The 24,971-nt window shown below is 33.5% G+C and overlaps 2 protein-coding genes across 3 annotated transcripts; both read right to left on the bottom strand.

The window, feature by feature from the left end:
* Positions 1-6,745: 6,745 nt before the first annotated feature.
* On the bottom strand, positions 6,746-8,000 carry LOC105791426 (monothiol glutaredoxin-S1). The gene is made up of 2 exons (XM_012619491.2): positions 7,971-8,000; positions 6,746-7,305 (listed from the first exon to the last, which is right to left on the bottom strand). Exon 2 carries the CDS (start codon positions 7,189-7,191, stop codon positions 6,883-6,885), a length of 309 nt encoding a protein of 102 aa, XP_012474945.1. The 5' UTR covers positions 7,192-7,305; positions 7,971-8,000; the 3' UTR covers positions 6,746-6,882.
* LOC105791425 (OVARIAN TUMOR DOMAIN-containing deubiquitinating enzyme 5) lies at positions 7,048-10,269 on the bottom strand. 2 transcript variants are annotated; one of them, XM_052635041.1, is made up of 4 exons: positions 10,135-10,191; positions 9,209-9,319; positions 7,971-8,841; positions 7,048-7,197 (listed from the first exon to the last, which is right to left on the bottom strand). In XM_052635041.1, exons 2-3 carry the CDS (start codon positions 9,307-9,309, stop codon positions 7,971-7,973), a joined length of 972 nt encoding a protein of 323 aa, XP_052491001.1. In that variant the 5' UTR covers positions 9,310-9,319; positions 10,135-10,191; the 3' UTR covers positions 7,048-7,197. The 2 variants fall into 2 exon arrangements, with proteins under 2 accessions (XP_052491001.1, XP_012474944.1); XM_012619490.2 differs by lacking the exon at positions 7,048-7,197 and having other exon boundaries at positions 7,818-8,841; positions 10,135-10,269.
* Positions 10,270-24,971: the final 14,702 nt, after the last annotated feature.

The raw sequence follows: 24,971 nt of genomic DNA, 5'->3' as shown, positions 1-24,971 counted from the left end.
AAATAAATTATATATGAAATATATATATATAAGCACTTATATAATAATAATATAATATAACATGGCACATATATTTAGAGATTACATAAGTAAATATAAATGGAAATATAATGATAATAATAATAATAATAATAATAATAATAATAATAATAATAATAATAATAATAATAATAATAATAATAATAATGGTAACATTAAAATAATAAAGTTAACAAAATTGACTAAATAATAAAAGATGCTAAAAAGGATTAAATCGAAATGAAATAAAAATATAGGGCCAATTGAAATAAAGGAAAACGAAAAGGATCCAATTATGATACCAGTAAAAATGGAAGGACCAAACAGAAAGTAAACCCAAAGTTCTAAAACGCAAGACCTCAATGGACCAAAATGAAATGTAGTAAAACTTGTGGCTAGATCCAAAATAAAAGAAAACAATGAAATAGGACCAAGTCATGTAATGTTGAAGAAACAGGGGACCGGCACAAATATCCCCTTTTAGAAAACACGCGGATCCTCCCCGTGGTCGGGAACATCACATGGTCGAGGCCAAACGGCATCGTTTGGCACTGACCCTAAGGGCAAACAGCACCGCTTCTATCACCTTTATAAATAAAAAAAGTTCTAAACTTCATTTTCTGCCATTTCTCTAAAAAAAACTGATTTTTCTCTCAAAGTCCCCTTCCCTCTCCAAAAATCCGGCCAAGGGTCCGGTGAAGCTCCGCCGTCGACGTCGTCGCTCCGGCCTTCAAAAAGGTAAAAAATCACTTTTTTTTGTATTTTCCGTAAATATAAACTATTATATATATATGTATATATATGATTGAAAAAAAGAAAGAAAAAAATGAACTCGAAAGGAAGAATAAAAAGGAAGAACACCTTTTTTTTTTAATTTTTGCGATTTTGGTATTGATTTCTCAATATATTTTTCTTTACATTTGTTCTCCCCCGCTGTTTGAAATCCCTTTGCTTGGGCTTTATAACCAAAAGAAAAATCTTTTCTGCTCCTCTCTGTTTTCTGTTTCTTTGCCTTTGTGGTAATTTCTTCCTTTTTCTTGCGAGTTTGGCCGGTGGAGACGTTGAGGGCGGAGTTCACGGCTTTTGCCGTTTTGGTGCAAGCTGCCTGTGCCTTGGGCGGTGTCTTGTGAGGTGCACATGGGTAGCAAGGAGGGGCGGACCTAGGATACCATGGAGGCTAGGGTTTCCCAAAAATTTTTAAGGTTTTTAGGCTTATCGGGCTCTAGGGTAGTGGGCCCGGGCAGAATTTGGGCTCTACATTCACAATGTCATCATTGGTCTGTCACAGATAACTCTTAGTAGAAGACTTTCATATAACAGTGGTTGGTTTCCTCTTGAATCGAAGCTTTTCTCTTGGGGCAGCATCTTGTTTGTGAGTTTGGTAAGTTGGGGCAAATTGGCAAGGAGTTGGGACAACCTCCTGCTGAGTTGGGGCAGCCTCCTGCTGAGTTGGGGTAGACTGTTGCTGAGTTGGGGCAACTACTTAGTTGTGAACACTAACTTTATGTCTTTTGACCTACAGGAACAAGTGAAATCCATCAAACAAATTCATAACTTAAGTAATATAATGAAGCAAAGGCAGATGACTTACTAGAATGTTTCTGCCAACTTCCCATTTACAACTCCTCTTATTGTGGCCTCTTTTGTTGTATTTATTACACCTCATTTCCACCCCTCTCTTGCTCAACCTTTCTGTTATTTGTGGTTCATCAAGTTATTTCCTTTTCACCTTAGTAGGTATAGCAGGTGGCCTTCTTAGTGTAGGAAACAGTGTTGGCAGCATGTTTAGCACAGACACTCATTGCTTAGGACCCCTTACTGGCTTTATGAAGTTGGAGTAAATGGAAAGCTGGGTTTTCATGGTGTACCAGGTTTGTACATAGGTTTCTGGGAACTCATATTTTAGATGAATGGCAGCCACTACATGCATACAAGGGATGCTAGTGAGATCTTTGTTCCTATAGGAGCAAGAATTCTCAACTAGGTCTACCATATGTTGACTACCTAAACTGTTTCAACCTAATACCTGTCCCCACCAGTATGTGATGGAACACACCTAAAAATAGTCACTAAAACAATATTAAAAACAACATGTGATCAGCCCCCACCAACAATTATACACAAGGCATAAATATATTAAAAATGGCAAAATAAAAAGATACAGGTATTGGTCCAACAACATGTGATCAACCCCACCAACAATTATACACAAGGCAAAATAAAGGCATCAATATATTAAAGAGGGTAAATTTACCTCAGTGAATCTTTGATATTGACATCCAACTTTTTCTTAATATTTGGACCCAAGATTCCTTTAATTTTATCAGCTTCTTTTTTATTATTGACAATCAACAACATAATATTAGTCCTAATTGTTTCCATCATGGTCAAAATAGGTTTCCCTCTTGCTTCCAATATCACCTACCAGTAAGTAACATAAAGGATTAATTAACTGCATGTTCTTAATGATTAGTAAGTAACATAAAAAAATAAGGGTTTACTTTGTTAAAGCATTCAGAAAGATTATTCACCAACATGTCAGAGTGGCTCCTAACTGAGAAGTGGGACCTCGACCAGTGAGTAGGGATCTTTTCCTTCAACCAATCATAAGCATGCTAATCGGTATTCTTTAGTTCAGCTATGACATGCTCAAAATCCCTTGGAGTGCTTGCTCTAGTAGCTTTCCAAAGAAAATCTTTCAATTCCTTTGTTCAGAAACCAACTTTCTTGAAATTGGGATGTAGATGTCTAATACAGTGTCTTGTTTCTAAATTAGGAAACAACATATATATTACTTCTAAAAGTCCCTACAAATAGAACATATACAATTTACTTCTTTGACATATCATAAACCCTAAACAAAAACAACATAAAATGAATTAGACAAATGGAGTTTTACCTTTTGCTTGTTAGACATGAAAGATATCTAGTATGAGCTCACAATTTTCAAGTCTAGTGCAAGCAACTCTAAGAACCAGAGCCATGATGCTTGGTTTTCACTTTCGATAGCAGCATATGCAATATGATAGATGCCATTATTTGCATCTATCCCAACAGCTGCCAGTAGGTAGCCACCAAAGTAGCCATTCAAGAAACATCCATCTAAACCTATTATCCTCCTACAACCAACCCTATAGCCATTTTTGCATGCCTGCAGACAGACATACATCATCTGAATATAATAGATTGTTATTGTCCCCCTATTTTGGGTCCTAACCTCCAACAAATACTCATAAATCTTCTCATATTGAGCCTTATGAGCTCCTTCAATTAATTCCAATGCCCTAAGTTTAGCCCTCCTACATTTGGCTAGTGAGACAAGGTAAAAGAAATCTCTTTTGACATCTTGTTGCAATGATGCCAAAGAATAATCAAGATCATCAATGAATTTTTCTTTATAATGTTGACCTATTTAAGCTGAGGTTACATTCTTATTTTTATAGACTTTAGAGCAAGTATGGTTAGGGTTTGAACTCCTAATTTGCCAAGTCTAGTTAGTAGGGTCATTAGGGTTTAGTTTAGAGGCCCATATGAACTAAGAACATTTTTCACTACAGATTGTCTTTAACCTCTTTAGATCATTTTTGGGGAACTTAATAAAATAACTATTCAACCTACCATACTGTTTGGTAGATTCTTTTAGATTGTCTTTAGACTTAAATAACATTACCTGAAGTTTAAGATTACTCATGTCATTGTCTAGGTTGAACACAGGCCAATTTTGGCCATCTAAGTCAGATTCATGTGCACTATCTAACCTCCCAGAATCATCACTATCAAACAGATCCCCTACTTCTATATCATCCATATTTAAACCATCTAGATTAACTCTTATCCTATTAGACACATCACTATCAAACACATCAAAATTAAACATTTCTTCTTCACTCTCATTAAAATTATCATCAATTAAACCTGCCAAACAAATTTACAGTCAATAAAGGCAGACAACAACCAAACAATTCAATACAACATGACAGACAATAACCAATACAAAAATAATTTAATACAAACATAACCATTTCTGTTATGCACATGGCAGAAAATAACCAAACACTTTAACCCTAAACCTAGGCAATGGCAGACAATAACCAATACAATATAGAAGCTAAAGAACAAATTTAATCCAATTGATATTTGAAACTAGGAACAAATTTGTGTCTTAATAACCAAACAATAACCAAACTTGATACTACTTGATACAAATAATAAACATGGCATACCATACACAATATCTACCATTCACTTTAATAAGCAAACCCTAAACCCCATGTGAATAACAAATGAAATCAAAATCTTTTTGAATGCTTGTTAATGACAAATGAAACCAAAATCGAAAAAACCCTAAATCTAAAAAATAAAAAACTAAATCGAAATAACCCCATGTGGATGCAATATTTTTCAAATTTTAAATCTAGACAACCCTAAATTGAAATAAGCCTAAATCCAAAAAATAAAAAACTAAAAACAAAAACTTAACCATTACGGTGGATGTAACAACATTGTAGCTTCTCTTTTATTGACTATTGTCGTTAAGAACCAAAAACACTGATAGGTTTCTCGTTTTGTCTTCTTTTCTCCCCAAACAGAAAATACCAATCGATTTCTAACCCTAGACCCTATTAATCGATTATTGAATTGATTTTCTAACCATAAACCAACCTTGATAATCGATTCCCGAATCGATTTCTAACCTAAATCCCTATTATTTTTTTCCCAAATCGATTTTCTTTTCCTTCTCCCCTTAATCACAACCAATTTCTATTTTTTTCCCTAAACCAATCCAACTCTTTAGATTTTTTCCCTAAACCCATGTCAAACCTTGACCCTTCCACTACTTCACCAACGTGATAAGTTAACTGACCACATCAGTTAGTTAACTTGCCACATCAGCAGTCCTGTTAAGACAGTAATGGAAAATGTTAATAAGTGACTGATTTGTCACTTTTTGATAACGTTGACTGTTTTGTTATTTTTCTAAAATTGAGTGGCTGAAATGAAACATAGGTGACTGTTTTGCCAGCTACCACAAAGTTGAGTGGTTGTTGGTGTAATTTACCCTTATAAATTTTATATAATTTATTAAATAAATTGCTATATGTTCTTTTACTAGAAACTGATACGTAGAGATTGAAATTCAAAATTTAAATTTATTGACTTAGTAATCATTCAAAATTAATTTTGTATTTATTCAAAAGAATTGTCTCTATCGATTTTTTACTACGGTTAATGTGTTGATTTTGTCGAGAGTCCTATGTATGCATAAGTTAAAAAGGTACATCACATAAATTAAGTATTGCCCACGATTAGAGTTCTATCTCCCAACCTATCAAGAGCTCCGGCGGAATCAAAAAATTATAGCGCTTTAAAAAGCCTAAATAGGTGAAACTTTGACAAATTGAAAAATGGCATATATATTATTTATGGGGGAGAAGGTACATCACACTCTATGAACATGTCAACACTCTTAGGAGAGTTGGAGACAGAACTCCAATTAAAAAAAATACCAACTTAGGTGATATGCTCTTCTACCTATAAACCCGTAAAGCTCTATGTCGACAGCTTGACGACTCAGCTGGGGAAAAATAAGTGAGTCAAGCCACGAGTTGATTAATTTTTGTCTTTTGTCGAAAATTAAAATTTGATTTGAATATATGATCCTTTCATTTCATTTTATCTTAGTTCGATCATTATGATTTGATTGCTGTGGTAATTTAAGTTTGGTATACTGCTGCATTGCATTCCATGGACGATTTTACCCTTTTTAGTGGGAGTGAGAAACTATTCCTTCGTGAGGTTTTCACCTTCGTATAGGATAGTTGATCACTTCCGGAGCCTATAATGGGTGAGGATCGAGGAATCTGCTAATTCGGGTACCCTTGCCCTAGAAACCAAACCACATATAGTGAACCTTAGGAACTCACCTTAGGTAGAACTACTTTGAACCCTAGTAGATACCTAACTAGGAGTTTTATTATTTCTTGATTTGTATTGGATTTAATGTTTATATGTGATACTGACTTTTTTGTGTTTTACTATAATTGCATAACATTACATGGCATTTCACCATAAAAGGCGTTAGTTCGTATTCGGTTGTTAGATAGCTTATCATGGAAAAAGGGTTTTTTGATAAAGTGGATGATAATGCAGCTATCCGAACTTGGTCTGAGATGACACAACGTAAAAAAATATGATAGTTTGGCCGAGGGATATGTATCGGAATTATGGGACTTCACCCGTATTAGTGTAACTCGGAACAACTTGCAAGAGTTGAAGGAAATTTGGGATCAATAGAGTGATGAGGCTAGACAATTATTCTACTCTAATTATGGGGATCTATCTTATTTGCTTGACATGAAAGAGATAAGCATCTTTTTCGAGCTCTTACTCAGTTTTGGAATCTTACTTACAGTTGCTTCACATTCGGAAAGGTGGATTTGGTGCCTAAAATAGAAGAATACATGGCCTTACTTCGGTATTCGAATATTCAAGTGGACAGAGCCAACTCGAAAGCCGTAAATGTACCGACCTTTTTGAAGAAGCTGATGAATATAACGGTAATGAGTGAGCAATGGGTTACAGCTCGAATCAAGCAAAGAGGGACACTCTAGACAAAGCCAAATGACTTCAATAAGTACCAATGTTTGGGCCATACTTTCCTGGTTGATACATACCATACTCGCATTTTCCTGGCTGATACATATTAATGGAGGGCAAGCAAACAACGTTTTGAATTTTAAATATTATTTGTAATTCCATTCTTTGTGGCTGCTGGTTGCCATAAAACCTGGTTCAAGCATACACAAATTCAGACCTTTGCTCAAAAGTAGAGAATTACTTGATTAGGAAATTATTTTTGAGGTTTCAAAGCCATATAGCAGCAGCCCTTATGAGCAATGGCACAAGCTGGTTCTTCACTTGGAGGGACATGACTTGGTTAGGACCCTCAATGAGCTGCTGGCCTATGAACACAACCGGTACACTAGGCTTGCACCCCATCTGCTGCAGTGCTCTTTCAATCTGTCCCCCATACGGAACTTCGTCGAGCTCGTACACGGTCGGGTTAGCTCCAAGTCCACTTATCAGAGTCTTGATGGTGTGGCTCATGCAACAAGTGGTCCGGCTGAATATCACCACTGGCCTGTCTGCAACCATTCTTGTAACCATTTCCATTGTTATCTAACAAAGAAGAGTATTGGAAATGGGAGTTAAATGGACCTTACTGAGAGACTTCTGAAGTAGTAAAAGTGCTTATCCCTGATGTGGAACCTAGTCACCCTGGAGACCCTTATTTATACGGTCCATGAATAGGTACAGAAAAGGAATAAAATAACCCAATAGATCATCATTCCTATAAATTGCCATTGATGATTGATTTGTAAAGTTGCATAACTGTATATAAATACACATGTGACAATAAATACAGTTAAAGGACTTCACTATGCTTAACATACTCATCAATTCTCAACAATAAATGCAATTTAAATGTGGGATGCAAATTTAGAACTTTCTTAAAAGTAAAATATTGTGTTGATATTTGACTTTCCTTAGGAGAGATATTCAGGGAACCTACATAATTCAAGAATGGGGTATTTGCCTATATGGAATGGGGTATTTGCCTATATGGTTTCATCTCATCATCTATCTGATGTGTGCTATGTTATCATTTTCTCTGCATAGTTTTTGGCATTAATTTATAAAGTGAGGATATATTCTCATCCCCAAAAGACTTTTTTAAATAATTTTGACATCATCTCTCACAGTTGCTCGCACATTTACTAACTCATGCTAAAATAACATAGATAAACAATGCATGAACTAGATTCAATCAAAACCAAGTTTCAAATTAGAGTTTAGAGCCAACATTTGCTTGCTCCCTCAAAAACATCATATTGTAGTAAAGAAGCACATGGAAAGAAACATTCCACAACCCACAGATTACTCTATTATACCTATCTGATCGAATTTGGGATGACAGAATTATAGTGCTCTCCAAGCCCAAAGGCATGCTTATGGTATGACAACCTGAGAGTCCCTTCAGATGAAGAGGATCCTCCATCCGATTTGTACTCCTTTCCCATCTCCACATCTGGAAAAGATCCTGAAAATATCATGATGTGTTTTCTCAGGCAGTGAGTTAAAGCTCCAAGCTCTAACTGCCCTCCCCATGCAGCAGTTGACTCCACCTCTTTACAGTAGTTCTCGAATCTCTCCGCTAATGAATCATCAGAATCTTCATCTACAGTATTTTCTGACAGGAAAAAAGGAAGAAAATCGGATGCATGTTTCCTCATATAAGCAGCTGCCATTTCCCGTAGCTCTTGATATGTATAAGGAGAAGAACCTCCAGACAGAAGCGCCAACTGGTCTTCAACAGCTCGGTAGAGGCAGTGTCCATCTGGCTTTATTTCATTAATTGTGAATCCCAGGGGTTTGAGTTTTTCCTCCAATTTCTCATCCTCGATCATTCTATCACTCACGATGTTGCTCTGCTCTTCTTGGATTCTTTGTTCTCTAGCCGCCTCTTGCTGAGCTCTTTTCACTCGCCTCTTGGCACCTTTGCTGGGCTTTGGATGATCCTGCTGAGGAGCGACAGACACCCCAGCTATGGCCTTCACCAAGTTGTCCATATTGCTTTTATCATTTCCGTTACTGTAGCCTAGTGAAGCAAGCTCTTCTGCATGTTTTGCCTTGAGATTAGTAGAGAGCTGAGAGATCTCTTCCTCCACCTGCTTCTTTTTAGCCTTCTGTTCAGCCTTGCTACCCTTTGCTGCTGCCTTTTTCAGGCTAATTTCCTTGTTTTGCAGCTCCGATATCTCTCTCCTGCAGAATAGGATAAGAAAAATAAGTATTATAGAGAAAAAAGATTATATTTAAGTTGAAAAAAATACCCCAACAAAACTTTGAATGGGCTAAACCCTAGAAAACAAAATGCTATTTTTGTTTTTTTCATAATCAAATTTGTCAAATCAGGGCATTTTAATAATATAACAGCCTTATTCATAATAGCAGTAGGCCTTGTTAAATCATCTAAATTGTGCCAGGAAACAAACCAGATTATTAACTAGATTAAATGTGATAGCAAGCAAGGAACACAAAAGTCAACAGTCCAAAACCATCAACTAAACTACAGGTAAGTAAAAAAAAAAAAATTAAATAAGTATATTAAATATCATCGTATCAGAATTACCTGTGCCTAGAAAGCATTTCATCACGAGTTTCATGCTTTTGAGATGTACAAGGCAAACTTTCTTCACATGGTTTGCCATCTGAGTCTTGAACATCGGCCATCTCGGCACACCTAAAATCATGGTAGATGCTAATATAGAAGAAATTGTAACGTTGCAAAAGAAAAGGACATCCAAAAACATTTCACCAAGGAACTAAATGGGACGAACAAAGAACATTCTACAATCAAACAAAACCTATGCTAGTCCAAACCACAACGATGCAGCCTAAACAGGTGAAATGGCCATCTCTGTTTTCAGCTTTCCGAACAAGCACATTGTCAGTTTTGCAACCGAAATATATTGTCCATACATTGATGAAGACAACCGGCCATTTTGCCAACATGAACTTTCTAGGTGCTCTTCTAAACATATAACTCTTTCATTAAACCAAGTTAAAAAATAATGCTTAGATATGCAACTTCTTTCTGCGATTCTAAATCCATGCATTTGCTAAGACTCTTCAAGTTGCTTCAATCGATGAAGTTTCTGAAGTGAGTAAAGTAACCAATTAAACAGAATCCTAAATTCAAATTCCCATCTAGAAACAACGATAGAACCAAAAAAGAAGAAACCCAAAAATGGTTCCAGTCTAAATTAATTAAATTGAAATCAAACAGCAACAATACTTGTAATTTATAATCAAACTGCCATTAACGTAAGTTCAAACCAAGAGATGAAGCAAATCCTAGAAACTAAGGATAATCAGAAACTCAAAAAGTGAAAATCATGTTAAAAATTAGTCAAGCGTGATTTGAAAATGGCGCTTAGTATCTACAAAGAAAAAGCAAAGCAATTAAAACATGAAATTGAAATTTCATTGACAATTTGTCTTTTGCATTCTTCAAATTTCTAGTACAAAGGAAATAGGAGTGAGAAAAAAGCAAACCTTTTGAAAGAAGCACGAAATTGGGTGGAGTTAGCTAGGGTTTACTCACGTAGAAATCTTGAAGAAAAAAAGCCAATATATATTTATTTTGTTTATGCAACGCTAGAAATTTAAAAAATTAAAAATAAAATCGCATATGAGCTCATATGGGCATATTTTGGGCTAAATTAACTGTAGCGTAGCGAATCCAATTGAATGAGTTATTTTAGTGTTGAATAGATTAAATTAATGCTATATTATTAAAAAGGAAATATTTTTTATTTTGATTTTTTAATAGTAATAATAATTAGACTAATTTGATACAATTAGAGAAATCTAACAAATAATTTCACCTAACATTGAACATAATACGAAGCAAAATAAAACATATCACCAAAAATTTTAAAAATACAATATCGTACATCGTATTAAAATTTATATAATATATTTTTATAATCCATAATATAAATATTTTAGGTTAATGCATTGTTTACTCCCAAAATTGCATCCAATTATTAATTTAGTATTTAAAAGTAACCGTGTATTACTTTACCTCAATTATTAACGGTGTTACAAAAAGATGATGTTGTGTGCTCTCAACATGTCACATCGCTCGATTCCTATTTTTCTAAAAGAAATTTTAAAAAAATCAAAAATGGGAAATCAAAGAAAATAGAAAAATCGGAAAAATATCTCAAAAGATTTAAATATTTGAAAAGCTATAAAATATTTATGTGAAATTCTTAGAAATAAAAATATTTACTTTGATTTTTTAATAACACATTAAATAAAAAGAGTAAACACATAAAATATAAATTATTTTTAAAGTTTTGGGAATTTTACATGATTTTCTATATTTTTGAAATTTTAAATGTGATTCTTTTTCTATTTTCTATGGGTTTTTTTTTCCATTTTGTAATGTTGTCAATGGTTGGGCTAAAGTGATACACAATTGGAAACTTGAAGTATCAAACTAATAAAAAATTTAAGTACCAAAATGATAAATAAATATAATTTTGAAGGTAAGTAATCTATTAACCCTAAATTTGATATAAACATACAATATTCTAAACATGGAGATATATAAAAAAAAAAAACACAAGTGCTGAAATTGAAAAATTGTTTATAAAATTTTAACCAACAAATATTTACTTGCTCAAATTCACATTCCCTCAAAACCTTCAGAGCATGTTTGGTTGGCATGAATAGCCATTCCATTCCTTGCCTATTCCGCGCGCTACAGTGATTACACCCATATTCCATTGTTTGGTTCACCGTTTACTATTCCACCGTTTTGCTATTACTTGTTTATTCCCTCAGCACCTGTAATAGGTATTCAGGGGTGGGGGCAAGGAATTGGTATTCACCGTTTACTGATTTCTTCACCCCAAAATTTTGAGACCAAAATATCCTGCTTTCTTCTACCCAAAAAGTTTGCTCCAGATTTCATATCCCCAGATCTCATTCTTCCTTCAAAATTTCTGCCGCTACCAAAAGAACCATGATTCAATTCCCTATTTTTCCACGAAGATTTCAAATTCTTCTCTCGCCAATACGGCGGAGGATGCTCAGGTGTCTCCGCCCGAGCCCAGGTCGCAATCTCCGCCTCGCAAGCCGTGGCTCATCGTCAGTCTCGGTAATCCCGGCAAGAAATTCAATGGCACCCGCCACAACGTATTAATACGTCCTCATTTTAATTTTTTAACGAATTTAATGTTCTTTTAATGATTTTTTTTTGTTTCATTTTTTTGCCAATAGGTGGGTTTTATGATGGTAGACGCTATAGCTGAGGCTGAAGGGATTTCTATTAACACAGTTAACTTTAAAGCTCAGATTGGAAAAGGTACTTTTAAAAAAGTTCAATCTTGAATTACTTTCACTCATGTTAAATTCAAGAACTTCAAGATGCTTTGATGTATTGCATGCTGTTGAAAATATAATGACCATGGAACTTTCTTTGGAATGGGTTATTGTTTCTTCATAAATTTATCATTTAGACATGATAGGTCCCAAATTTCTAATTCTAGACTAGTATATTGCTTTGATATTGAGTTGATTATACTTCTTCTAATTTTGAATACCTATCTATCCATACTAATATAATGCCTTTGACTGAGTTGGTCTCACTTGTTAAACAAATTGTTTTATTGTTTTATGGTTTTGGTGATTGAAGGGTATATTTTGTAATTGAAACTTCTAACTGATTGTTTTATGGTTTTGGTAATGAGATGTACTGTAAAACACTAATAATTATATATTCTTTGAAGCTCATAATCTACCACTAGCCTCCCACATGTCATTAACGAACCTAAGGGAGACATTACCTGCCTGAGGCCTCTTGAGAGTGTTTGTAACTTGTATGCCACTCATACCTTAAAAAGTTTTAACTGCAATTGTTTGCAACTTTATTCTTGATTTTGAATGCTTTAGATGAAGATACTATTTTACATTGTAACCTTGAAGAGTGTATTGGATAATGGAAACTGATTAGATTAGAATCCCACATGAGTTTATCTTTGATTTGATTGATGGCAGACAATAGCAGCTGCAATTCTTAGTGACTTCACAATTTTCATATTTTTTGAGAAACTTATTTAATACGTGGCATAAACTATCCAAAAACCTTCTATACTTCATCTTCTTCCATATTAGTTTAAGCATCAAGATTGGTATTTCCTTATGCATAAAGATAATAAGACATAAGTTCTATACTTCATCTTCTTCAAACTCATGTTCAAATATGAATTCTCTCCTTTAAATGGATTCTAAATAACCACTCGATGAATTCTCTACACTGTTGATTTTGCAAATATGCATGTTATGATTTTCAGGGACAAAGTTCTTTGTAGTTTGTGAACCTGGGACACAGCACATGGAGGCTCTCTTGAAAGTTGTTTATGAGCTCTACACAGATTATGTTTTGAAGAACCCCTTCTATGAGATGGAGATGCCTATACGATTCAAACTCTTTGACATCAACCTGACACAGGCAGTACAGAAGGATCGTGTTGCGCTTTTGGGGCGATAAGTTGTCCTGGAACCTTTATCTTACCAAAATGTCACCATCTCTTATCTTACACTTTTGATGGAAGATTGCTATCAAGTTTGTATAAACCTGTATATTGGGATATCATCAAGCTCCTTTGTTTAGCTCATAAATGCTGAATTTTTTATAACATATGATGATTTTTGGAGTTGTTTCCCCCAATTAACATTTATAAAATCAATGAAAAAATCCTTTGAATTATTTGTTTGCTATTGTTTTCAATTTTTATCTAGGAAGAAGTTACTGTTAAGGAGATCTTATAAATGAAACATTCATAGTGAATCATTTGCATTCATTCAAATTATATATATTATGATTTTAGTATTATATATTATGATTTTAGTAAATTCATATAAGAATATTTAATATTAAGAATTTTATTAAATTATATATTTTATTAAATTATATTTAATAATAATCATTTTAAATTATATTTTATATTATTATATATTATGATTTTAGTAAATTCATATAAGAATATTTAATATTAAGAATTTTATTAAATTATATATTTTAATTAAATTATATTTAATAATAATTATGTTAAATTATCTTTTATAGTATCATATATTATGATTTGAGTAAATTCATATAAGAATGTTAATTATTAATAATTTTATTAAATTATATATTTTAATTATAATATATTTAATAATAATTATGTTTAAATATGATTAAATTATTTATTATTGATATTAATAATCTTATTAAAATTTAAATAACAATAACAATAATCATTTACCTAAACAAATTTATGGTAAGGGTATTCTAGTCATTTTAGTTTTTTCCATTATACTATTACACCTCTATTCCATTCAACCAAACACAAGATTACTATTATGCCTCTATTCCATTACATTCAACCAAACAATTGATTTGCTATTACGCCTCTATTCCATTACACCTCTAATCCATTACGCCTTTAATCCATTACGCCTCTATTCCAATACGGTGAACCAAAAATGTTGTCACTTTTTTATTATTATGTAATTACATAAATGTTGATAAAAGTTCTTTTTAGATTATTTAATTTTAAAATATTACAAAACATCATTAGACTTATCATTTTATTTTCTAGTCCAAAACCGTTAAAATACTAATGGCACGTTTGGTTCGCTGTAATGGAATAAAGGTGTAATGGAATAGAGGCGTAATAGGTAATTCTTTTGTTTGGTTGAATGGAATGGAATAGAGGCGTAATGATATTCTTGTGTTTGGTTGAATGGAATAGAGGTGTAATAGCATAAGGAAAAAAACTAAAATGACTAGAATACCCTTAGCGTAATTTTTTAGGTAGATGATTATTGTTATTAAATTTTAATAAGATTATTAATATAAATAATAAATAATTTAATCATATTTTAACATAATTATTAAATATAATTTAATAAAATATATAATTTAATAAAATATATGAATTTACTAAAATCATAATATATAATACTATAAAAATAATTTAAAATAATTATTATTAAATATAATTTAATAAAATATATAATTTGATAAAATTATTAGTATTAAATATTCTTATATGAATTTACTAAAATCATAATATATAATACTATAAAATATAATTTAAAATAATTATTATTAAAATAATTTATAATCTACTTTATTATTTTTAAACTGCAATACATATTTTAATGTGCTAAAATATCATTAGTGGAACAAATAATTTAATTATTCTACAATAAAAAATATTACCAAGTAATAAATAACTTGAGAATTATATTTTGCATAAATATAATTTTCATATTTTAACAAAAGGTTAAATGAAATTCATGAAATTCTATGTCATAATCCATATGTTATACAGTTTTAGAACACTAAAAAGTTAGAAGATTGTAATGACATACCATCCCAAATATTACAAACAGAAAAAGTTACGAAAATATCATCAACAGAAATAAGAAGTTTAATGGTCAGCAAGAAATCTTCTGACCCATTCCAACCACACATCAGAAGGTAAACTAAAGAAAACGAGCATTTAAGTTGGATGATCTGGAATTTTACTCAATGCTCGATACCGCTCATCCACTGTTAAACGTTCTATTTCACATAAGGTTGAATATAAATTTGTAGCTTTTTCTTGGATGATCTGGAATTCTTCTGACTTCTGTTGAACTACCACATTGGAGGCAATACTCCTACTGATTTGTTCAACAATGGCCCGCATGTTTTTGGCCAATAAAGTGGCAGCCTCATTAAATGAAGAAAAATATTATCACCTGCATCAGAATTATTCTTTTTCTTGTTTGAAGATGAGGAACCCCCTTGGTTTCTATCTCGTCGCGGCTCCGTAACAGAAACATCCATGTCATCCAAAGAGACATCAGCTTCGCTGTCATAGAATTCGTTTCTTTCTTCATTCATATCTGTAGTAGGTACACCCTGAGCATTTATTTCTTCAAGAACATCAGCGGCTGTTTGAGCATCTTTCCCAGTCGCTTAATCTCTTGCGTATATGGCAGTAAGGTGGTCGTAGTAAGGGGAAGTACGATGTCGTAGTAAGGTACAATGTTGCTTTTTCCATGTCATTCTTTTTTTTAATCTCTTTTTGGATATCAATTATTCCAAAAATATCTTTATAAATTATTTGGAGCAGATTATCTATAATAATATAATTACCCTTTAAAATGCACTAGAGCCTGCAAATAGTATATCAACAGACAAAAATGTTAAGTTTATTCAAATAATAATAATAATAGAGCGAGTATTTTAAAAATATTTTGAAATAATTTTAAAAAGATATCATGGTCTCCAAATGAGAACTAGATAAAATAGTTTAACTTTGAAAGTCCGTTATGTAGAGGAAAGTCGTGCATCAACTACGACATTACAATTGAATTTTTGTCTTAAATCTCCATATATTTCCCCAAAGCAGTCTCCCATACCATTTGAAGACTCCCATTCAAGATATTGAATATGGCATGTGAAAGAACCAACTTATTTGATTAAAAACACCAACATATACACTTCACACAGTACTTTGCACAAACAGGAGTAGATGTAAAAGAAAAATCAATCACTATAAACAGCATTAAAAAGGCATTGTCAGCAAGTCAAGATCTATGACCCAAATATAGACAAAACGCCAACAAGACACATAAATAACGGAGGGAATCGATTTAACAGATAACTATGGATTTAATAGTACCTGTCGTTACAATTAACCATAAACCGCAAATACAACTAAGCAAATGAGATTCAATTATTACAATTTAAATATAAAATAATAGAATTCAAATACATGAAAAAAGTTATTACTATCTTTCCTGGTTGAAGGTGCATTTACAGCTTTTATTTAGCACTCATGAAACTTAGTAAGGGTGAGATTCCTAAGGTAAAGATATCTATTGCATCAAAGAGCAATCTATGGATATGGAAATTCCCACATATAAAAAACACATAAGAGAATTACAGGCCCTAAATCCAGAAATGGCTTACCTCCTCCAATATCCTAAAAACTTCAACTATTGATGCTTCCTGCCTTTGATGAAATGACAACGGCTCCCAATCCTGCACATTACAAAAAGTAAGATGTGGTTTAACCATTATTCCAGAGTTCCGACAATTTTAATTTGAAACAACTCATGATAACTGTCTGTTAGTAAGACAAACACATGATACTTATATTTCATATATTCAAACATGTTATCATATATCAGCATCAAATCCAATTAAGGATACAAACAACCACCTTGGCTTGAAAGGTAGGTCAAAATCATCATCTTCTGTCACTCATTGACAAAAGTAGCTCAAGAAAATAAAACCAAAGGGATTTGTGACCAATATTTTTAGAGGGAGAAAGCAAAGAATAGAGGCAAGAAGAAAGAAAATATGTGTGAGTCTGAGCAATGAACACAAAAAAAGAGGAAAATTAAACAACATCAAAGACACAACAAATAAGAGCTACAGACCAAGAAAAAAATAAGTCAACAACTTCAGTTGTCAATATGAGTCTATCAAATGTTTCATTTTCTCACTTTTGTCTCAAAAATTCATAACCATGTACAGTACAAATCTATACAGATCTCAAGATGAATTGATACCATCCTACTATACGTAAAAAGAATAAATTAACATAATCCTACTATGGAACTAGCCTCAAGTTCCAATGCTCTTCTTGTCCATTCCAGTATGTGAGTATGCTGACCAATCACCCAATCAATAATTAATGGCCCTGAGACTTTTTCAATCTGCACACATGTAAATCAAAATTCATACTCCACTTAGTCATCAAGATATTATCTAAACCCATACATCAAAAGCACTTTCTTTTGGAAATGTTTAGCTCCTAAACATTCCTATGTGGAACATTTTCCAACCTGCACGATACCATTACCCACTCCACTACTTGCATCAACCTAAATAATATCGGATCCACAAAGAAAATTATGTTTAAGATCATCATTAATCCTAAATCAAAGTTTTTCTTTTATAACCAGAAGTACACAAAACAACAACCGAACCAATAAGCAAAATCACGCCAAATTGTTGTCCGAAGTGCACCTCTCGTATTTCATTAACATATTATTCTTAAAAAGGACCAAATAAGGATTGAATGACATGATATCGGTCACATTTAAATTAAGATCCAGAGGGCTTTAAAAAAATGATAGAATGTTCAAATATCAGTCTAATGAAGTTCAGAAAGTATTTAATCCTTAGAGAAAAATAATTGCTTCTCCATTAAAAAGAAAACACTAGCTAGTAATATGTGAATCATGAACAAAGAATAACACCAGAAAAGAATAAAAAAGGTAATATTGCAGGAAGCAAACAACGAGGAGAAATACAATAACAGATACAAGATAGAATGATAATGCAGAGACATAAGTTTACAAACATGATTCAAAACACTTTGATAAGTAATACAGTATCAAAAAATGCAAACAAATAACCTGATAATGGTCCAAATATGGTCTAAGAGAGTGCTGCACTTTCTGTTCCTCAATAGCAGAAGTATAAAGTATTTAGTTAACACAAAACCTGACACCACAAAACGAGGGTTTAGAAAAAGCATCTTATTTTCCTGGACAAAGTATTTATACAAGAAAGCCCAAGTTTCTCCCAAAAAGCACAAATACGAACAAAATAAAGCATAAAAAACAGTAAATACATTTCCAGCCCAAAATTTTCTCTATCCTAGCTTCGGTAATGAAAAAAAATCATAACCAGCAAGAAACGAAATGCCGATTTACCAAGAAACTAATGACCTGAAACAATCGCACCAAAGACTAATCATATTTATAAAAAAAATTGCAATAACACCCATTAAAAATGCATGCAAAGAGCAAAAAAATAGAGATTACTCACAGGCCTATATATTTGGGAAGCCACTACAACCACACTTCCCTTACAGGAGAAAATAGAAGCTACAAGAAATTGCAGCTTCAATTGCCGCTTCAATTGGGCCGGAGATCTGAGACGGTGGAGTCGGCGAAAGATGCCAAGATGAAAGTGAAACGGGAGCGGGTGAAGGTTTGGTTCGCTGGCAGCTTCTATTGATGTTGGGAGGGAGAGGGTGGAGGTCGATTTTGGCTTGGGAGGGTAAAACAGAGACTGAATAGCTAATCCTTACTTTTGGAAGGGAATACAAATCGGTGCTGAAGCAGGGAATTTTGGGAATACGTCCGTAATGTAATAGGCCCGTATTAGGGCATTACACCTAACCAAACACAGGATTAAGTGGGGCCCACGAAATATGGGTGTAATGGCACATGGTGTAATAGTTTGCTAATATGGCAACTAAGTTAATGACATGTAATTTTTAACCATTAATTTTTCCACATGATTTCCAAATCATTATATATATATATATATATATATATTATAAGCTCCAGTTTCATCTTCTTTAAACCAGCTGATTGATGAGTATATATTTGACTTCCATGTGTTTTAAGAACTTTGATAACTCGTTCATGGAAGGTTTTAACTTGTGAGTCGACTCGTTTAAAGAAAATGAAATTAGAGCCTCACCCAAAACAGACCATTTTGGATTTAAAATGATTTGGAAATAATGTGGAAAAAATTAATGATTAAAAGCCACATGTCATTAACTTAACTTCCATGTCAACAAATTGTTAGTATTTTAATGATTTTAGATTTAAAAAATTAAAATGATAAATTAAGTAATTATTTTATAATTTTTAAAATTGAATCACTTAATAAAAGATTTTCTAATAATTGAGTGAATATTTATATAATTTACTATTTTTAAAGTTTTTTGATAAATTAAATTTTTTTAAAAATTTTGATGACGTGATCATTTAAAAATGGTTAAGATACTTTTGTCAATATCATTTTGGCATATATACGATATTTATGTCAATTGTGGTGGATGATGAAATAGCTATGCATTTTTCGCATCAACTTACAACTTATTGTGTTTTATGTTTTTTTATCGAAAAAATGTCTCACGGCTTAAAACATCAAACTTTAGTATACAATTGATGTGAAATTTATGACTTTATGGCTATGACATCCTTCTCTACTTCAATAAAGATTAACCGTCACTGTCTCACTATTACTACTTTTACCTAATTTTAATAATATAAAATAATTTCAGCATCTAAATTTTATATTTTTATATTTTTATCTCGACCTTAATGGTAAATTTCCAATTTCATCCATCCAAATAATTTTTTGAGAACTCTTTGAATACATAAAAAAAACTTATAAAAAAAAATCTAATATGCTCGTATATATGAAAGTCACATCCCGAGTCCAACTAAAATAATATGTTTTTGGTTGTGTGATAGAGCATGTAATGTATGATGCAGCTACTGGCTAGGCAATGGAGATTCTGATGGATATGGGAAGGCCAAGTAGATAGTCTTTTTGTTTGGTTCCATTCTGCTTTTTAATGAAATGTTGCTATATAGTGTCCTGGCCTTTGCCATCTTGCAAAGACAACTTAATTCATCCATCCAATTTTGTAGGGTTGGATAAGCCCAAAATATATTCCTCTCACACTGCCAAATTCAATGCTTAACCTATTATTAGAACTTTTCTCTTTCTTTTTGTTTAGCTAATTCAGTATACAAATGTGTCATTGAAGCTAATCTAAATAATGGCTCTCACATAATTTCTATCTAAAAGGGGTTTTTTTTTTGTTAAAAATGTTTTTGAAGTTTATAATTTCAAAGTGGTAATTTAAAAATTGCAAAAAGAAAAAAAGAAAAAAAGAAAGAAAATCTATAGCTTTGAGACTAAAACCTAAGGGAGTGGTTTTAAAATTTAACTAGGATTAAAGATTTTGTAATGAAAAAGGAAAGCGAAATAAGGTAGAGGAAGGCGATAAGCTCAGGGGGATAATATTCGTGATTTGTCTCTTTTCATTCAACACTCTATTTATTTTTCTTCTCCAAATATCCTAATGGGTTAGTTTTATATTATATTGGGTGGTGGATAATACTTGTGATGTGTCTTTTTTGTCCAACGCTGTCCCTTATTTATTCTTTTTATCTAAGTATCTTAACATAGTGGGCTGACTTTATACTATATTGTTTTACCCAATACTATCCTTTATTTATTTTTATTCTCCAAGTATCTGGTGGATAATTCTTGTTATTTGTGTCTCTGGTCCAATATTATCCTTATTAATTCATGTTCTCCAAATATCCTAACATCAACTGACCTTATTAATGCTTGAAGGTATAACAATTACTAATCATATTTACAACATTTTCCTTAATTTCCTCAAATCACATGTCCTCATTCTTGATGTTATATAATATTTATATATATATTGATGAAGGGAGGAACCAAGACCAATGCAACAATCGAAATGAATTAGATAAACTCTACAATTTTGATCTCCACATCAGCCAACTAGTTCCACCATGAAACAAAAAAAAAATGTAGTTTTAAAGCAATCTCATGATCTTGCAAACTTAAAATGTAGTCCATGTGTTGAGTATTTTTCTACTGTATCCTATTGAAGAGGATAATCAAGTATTTATATACACGGTTACTGTTATGGAACTAACATTCTAGGTAGGCTCCATGCATGCTGACACGTGTACTACTCTAGACTTAACACGTATTCACCAGTCTGCCTATTGTACTTCACGATCTCTACACGCGAACTCCCTGGTGTATGCGAACTAGGCTCTCGAACCACCTTCGTGAGCCCTTTTGACGAACCCCCACTGTGAGATCTACGTGCATCCAACTAATAAGGCCTATATGTGGGTTGCAGGTAGGTAATCCGAATTTTGCTTGGGTCTCGGACTGGTAATCAGAAATACATAACAAAACTCATGAACCTGTGACCAGAAGAAGCATCAACTAGACGACCAATCAAAGGCAAAGGGAAATTGTCTTTGGGGCACACCTTGTTTAGGTTGGTAAAATCAATGCACATCCTTCACTTGTCTCTCGCCTTTTTTACCATGACTACATTTGAAACCCAGTCTGTATATTTAACTTCCCTAATAAACCTTGCTAGCAACAATTTAGCTATCTCCTGCCTTACAGCTTCCACTACCTGCATAGCAAACCTCCTCTTTTTCTATTTAACTGGCTTCGCTTTAGGGAGCACATTTAGTCTATGGACAATTACTTATGGGTCTATCCTTGGCATATCTACTGCTAAATAGGCAAAAAATCAGAGTTTGCCTTTAAACACTGAACCAAAGTGCAATTTTCTTCAGGTGGCAACGTTGATGAAATCCTTATTATCCTTTCCTCGTCGTCATAGAATAGCTGCAAAGTCTCGGTGTACTCTGCCACTTCAGGCTTCTTACTTCTTTCTTCATTCCTTGCATCTAGGTTGTCCAAGTCTAAGGTTTAATTACTTGACCTTAATTGCTGCGAACTCTATCATTCGGATGCGGGTTCTCGCTTTTGTCTTACAGACAACATATGATATTGCCTTGCTGTTTGCTGGTCGGATCGCATGAACTCGACCCTTATCCTCGTTGGGAACTTGACTTTCATAGAAAATGTTGCTACCGCCATCTTTGCCATCTTCATTATCGGACATTCAAAAATGGCGTTATATATCATAGAATGGTTTACAACAAAAAATTGAACATACTTTGTACTCGTATGCTTATCGTCTCCCAAGGTCGGTAAAGTGATAGAACCTTTCACCTCGACTGGATGGTTTGCAAAACCATACAATGGCCTAGCCTTAGATAAAACTTGTTCCTTCAATCCCAACTTTTGATAAGCCTCTCAGGTCAGAACCTGCACTGCACTCCTATTGTTAATAAGTATTCTCTTAACTTCAAAACATGTGACCGTTGTAGATACAACCATTAGGCCATTTCCTTCCTCGTCACACACTAATTCTTTATCATCATTACCAAACTTAACATTTCACTTTCCCTGCTAACATCGTCTCTTAGGTGCATAACTGACATTATACTCCTCATGTGAGCTTTCTTTTTTACATTAGAACCTACCCAATGCTCATATGTGCCCACAATCACATAAATAGTACCTTTAACCTTCTGCTTACCCTTGGGATCGCCATGAGAACTCTAACCCTACTAAGTAGTACCTTGATCCACAAACTCTGCGAGCTTTCCATTCCTCACCGCCTCCTTAATAGCATCCTTCAAAGTAAAACAATCCTTAGTTTTGTGACCCACGTCATTATAGAAAGCACACCTATCTCTTAAATTTGACCTCCTTGTACTGTGCCTCATAAGAGATAGATTGGGCAATATGCCTAAACTCTTCACCTAGTTCAAAATATAAGCACAGGTAGTGTTCAAAGGAGTATAGACTTCAAACTTTCCTTGAGGGATGTACTTCCTTGTATGTTCACGCTAAAATCTCTAAGGAGTCCTGGGTGAATCATTTTGCGACTGCGTTCTATACTGTCTATCGCTTCCTGTACGCAAAGCCTGATTGGGCAGTCCCTGTCTACTGCGAGCTCATTCTCTATTTCTGAATTGTTTGGCATCTCTTTGAAATGTGGCACGCATCACCCTTTTCATCTATTCTGCTTCTATGAACTTGTAGGTTCGTTCATATAAGTCCGCCAAACTTTGAGTATCAATGAAGGAATATTGTACGTGTTTATCCTGTACTCTCATAATAAAAACATCGACGGCCTACTGGCCTTTAAGGTTTTTCATGTTCAGTGTTGCCGCATGAAATCATTTCACATAGTCCTAGAGAGACTCTTCTTCTCTTTTTTTATTCACAAACATTAATCTTATAAGAGTGCTCATGATTGTCCTATTGGTTTTGAACTTTCCCAAAAATATCTGACCCAATTGAGAAAAACTTCGAATAAAGCCATTGAGAAGGGACAAGTACCAATCCTTCCTTCCTTCAAACATATCCTTCGAGTCCTTAAAATCGGGTGGTAAACTCACTATTCCTATCTCTGGGGACAAAAGATTGTTGGAACAGAAAAACCAGTCTATGTCCTAAGACTTAGGATGTAATGCCCTCACATTTCGTGGTAATGCATCCATCCTATTCTGTCATTCTTTTGTATGCAAGCTTAGACCTTCTTCCTGCATGGTTACATTATCATGAAAATTAGAGTTATCATATTGTACATTTCTTTTGAGCTTCTCATTCTGCTTTAATGGCTTCTGTAGGAAAGTTTTTTGTTGTTCAAACTGTGCATTCTGCAAAGCCATTTTTCCTTCATCACCCTCATTTGCTCTTGAAGAACAAGAAAATACTGTGATGATGCTTCTTGACTAGAATAAAGTGGTGGTCCATGCCCAGAAGGAATGTTTAAGTCAAATGGGCTTGAAACTCCCAAGTAAGCTACACAATCTAGTTTTTTTGACCGGTCAACAAACTAGCTAGCAAACAAGTCTGTCTCAGTAGGTTGGCTGTCAAAACCTGAGGCTCCGCTTATTCGGATGAAAGATTAATGAGGAAATTTTCATTTGGGTGAGCCATTGTAATTTTTCAAACTGAAAGAAATCTATTGATTAAAAGTTAGTTCACGCTCACCGCACCAATTGTTGAGTGTTTTTCTACTATGTCCTATAATCGAGTATTTATATACACGGTTATTGTTCATGGAATTGACGTTCTAGGTAGGCTCAATGCATGTTAACGTGTGTACTAATCTAGACTTAACACGTATTCACTAGTCTTCCTATTGTACTTCGTGATCTCTACACGTGAACTCCCTAGAGTATGTGAACTAGGCTCACGAACCACCTTCGCGAGCTCTTCTAGCGAACCCCCACTATGAGACCTATATGCATCCAACTGGTAGGGCCTATGCACAAGTTGTGAATAGGTAATTCGAGTTATGCTTGAGTCTCGAGCTTTTAATAAAAAATACATAACAATTTAGTCCTCCCTATTAGGTCTAAGAAGGGTTATAAAGTGGCGTTTCTTAGAGCCTTCACATCGAATTTGCACGACTTGTGGAACATGATGTAATCACTGATATATGACATTTGTCTCGCCACGTGCAGGAGTGGATTATTTCTATCTGTATTTGGTCGTTGTTAATCCCCGGTTATTTTAATCGTTAAAGTGCGTGGGAAAGAAACTCTTTAAAATGGGGATTTTGGAAGCCCTAAAACTCACAAACTTAGCATTTTCTGTAATTGGGATTGGTTAAATCCTTTCTTCAATGAAAATCTTGTAAAATTTTTTATCTTAGGTATTTGTTTTCTTCTTTCATTGAAACCATGGTAAGAGTCAAAGGAGTTGGCGGTCGAATAATTCCCAGTTATCCACCACGAGAACGAATATCGAAGGTCCTCATTGAGGCCAATTTCTACGTCTGTACTACGAAAAATAAAGAAATATGTCAAACTTTGGCTGTACGAGGGATTAAAATCCTCAATTTCGCATACAAATTTTCTAT

The sequence above is a fragment of the Gossypium raimondii genome, chromosome 8, assembly GCF_025698545.1.
Source record: "Gossypium raimondii isolate GPD5lz chromosome 8, ASM2569854v1, whole genome shotgun sequence".
Taxonomy (NCBI): Eukaryota; Viridiplantae; Streptophyta; class Magnoliopsida; order Malvales; family Malvaceae; genus Gossypium; species Gossypium raimondii.
The sequence above is the reverse complement of the archived record's forward strand: the minus strand, read 5'-3'. Positions and strand labels throughout refer to the sequence as shown.

Excerpts from the sequence above, each read along its gene's own strand:
- LOC105791426 (XM_012619491.2), bottom strand. The coding sequence starts at position 7,191 with ATGGAAATGGTTACAAGAATGGTTGCAGACAGGCCAGTGGTGATATTC.
- LOC105791425 (XM_012619490.2), bottom strand. The coding sequence starts at position 9,309 with ATGGCCGATGTTCAAGACTCAGATGGCAAACCATGTGAAGAAAGTTTG. Across the intron at positions 8,842-9,208 it reads GAAATGCTTTCTAGGCACAG|GAGAGAGATATCGGAGCTGC; the intron begins GTAATTCTGATA and ends CCTATTCTGCAG.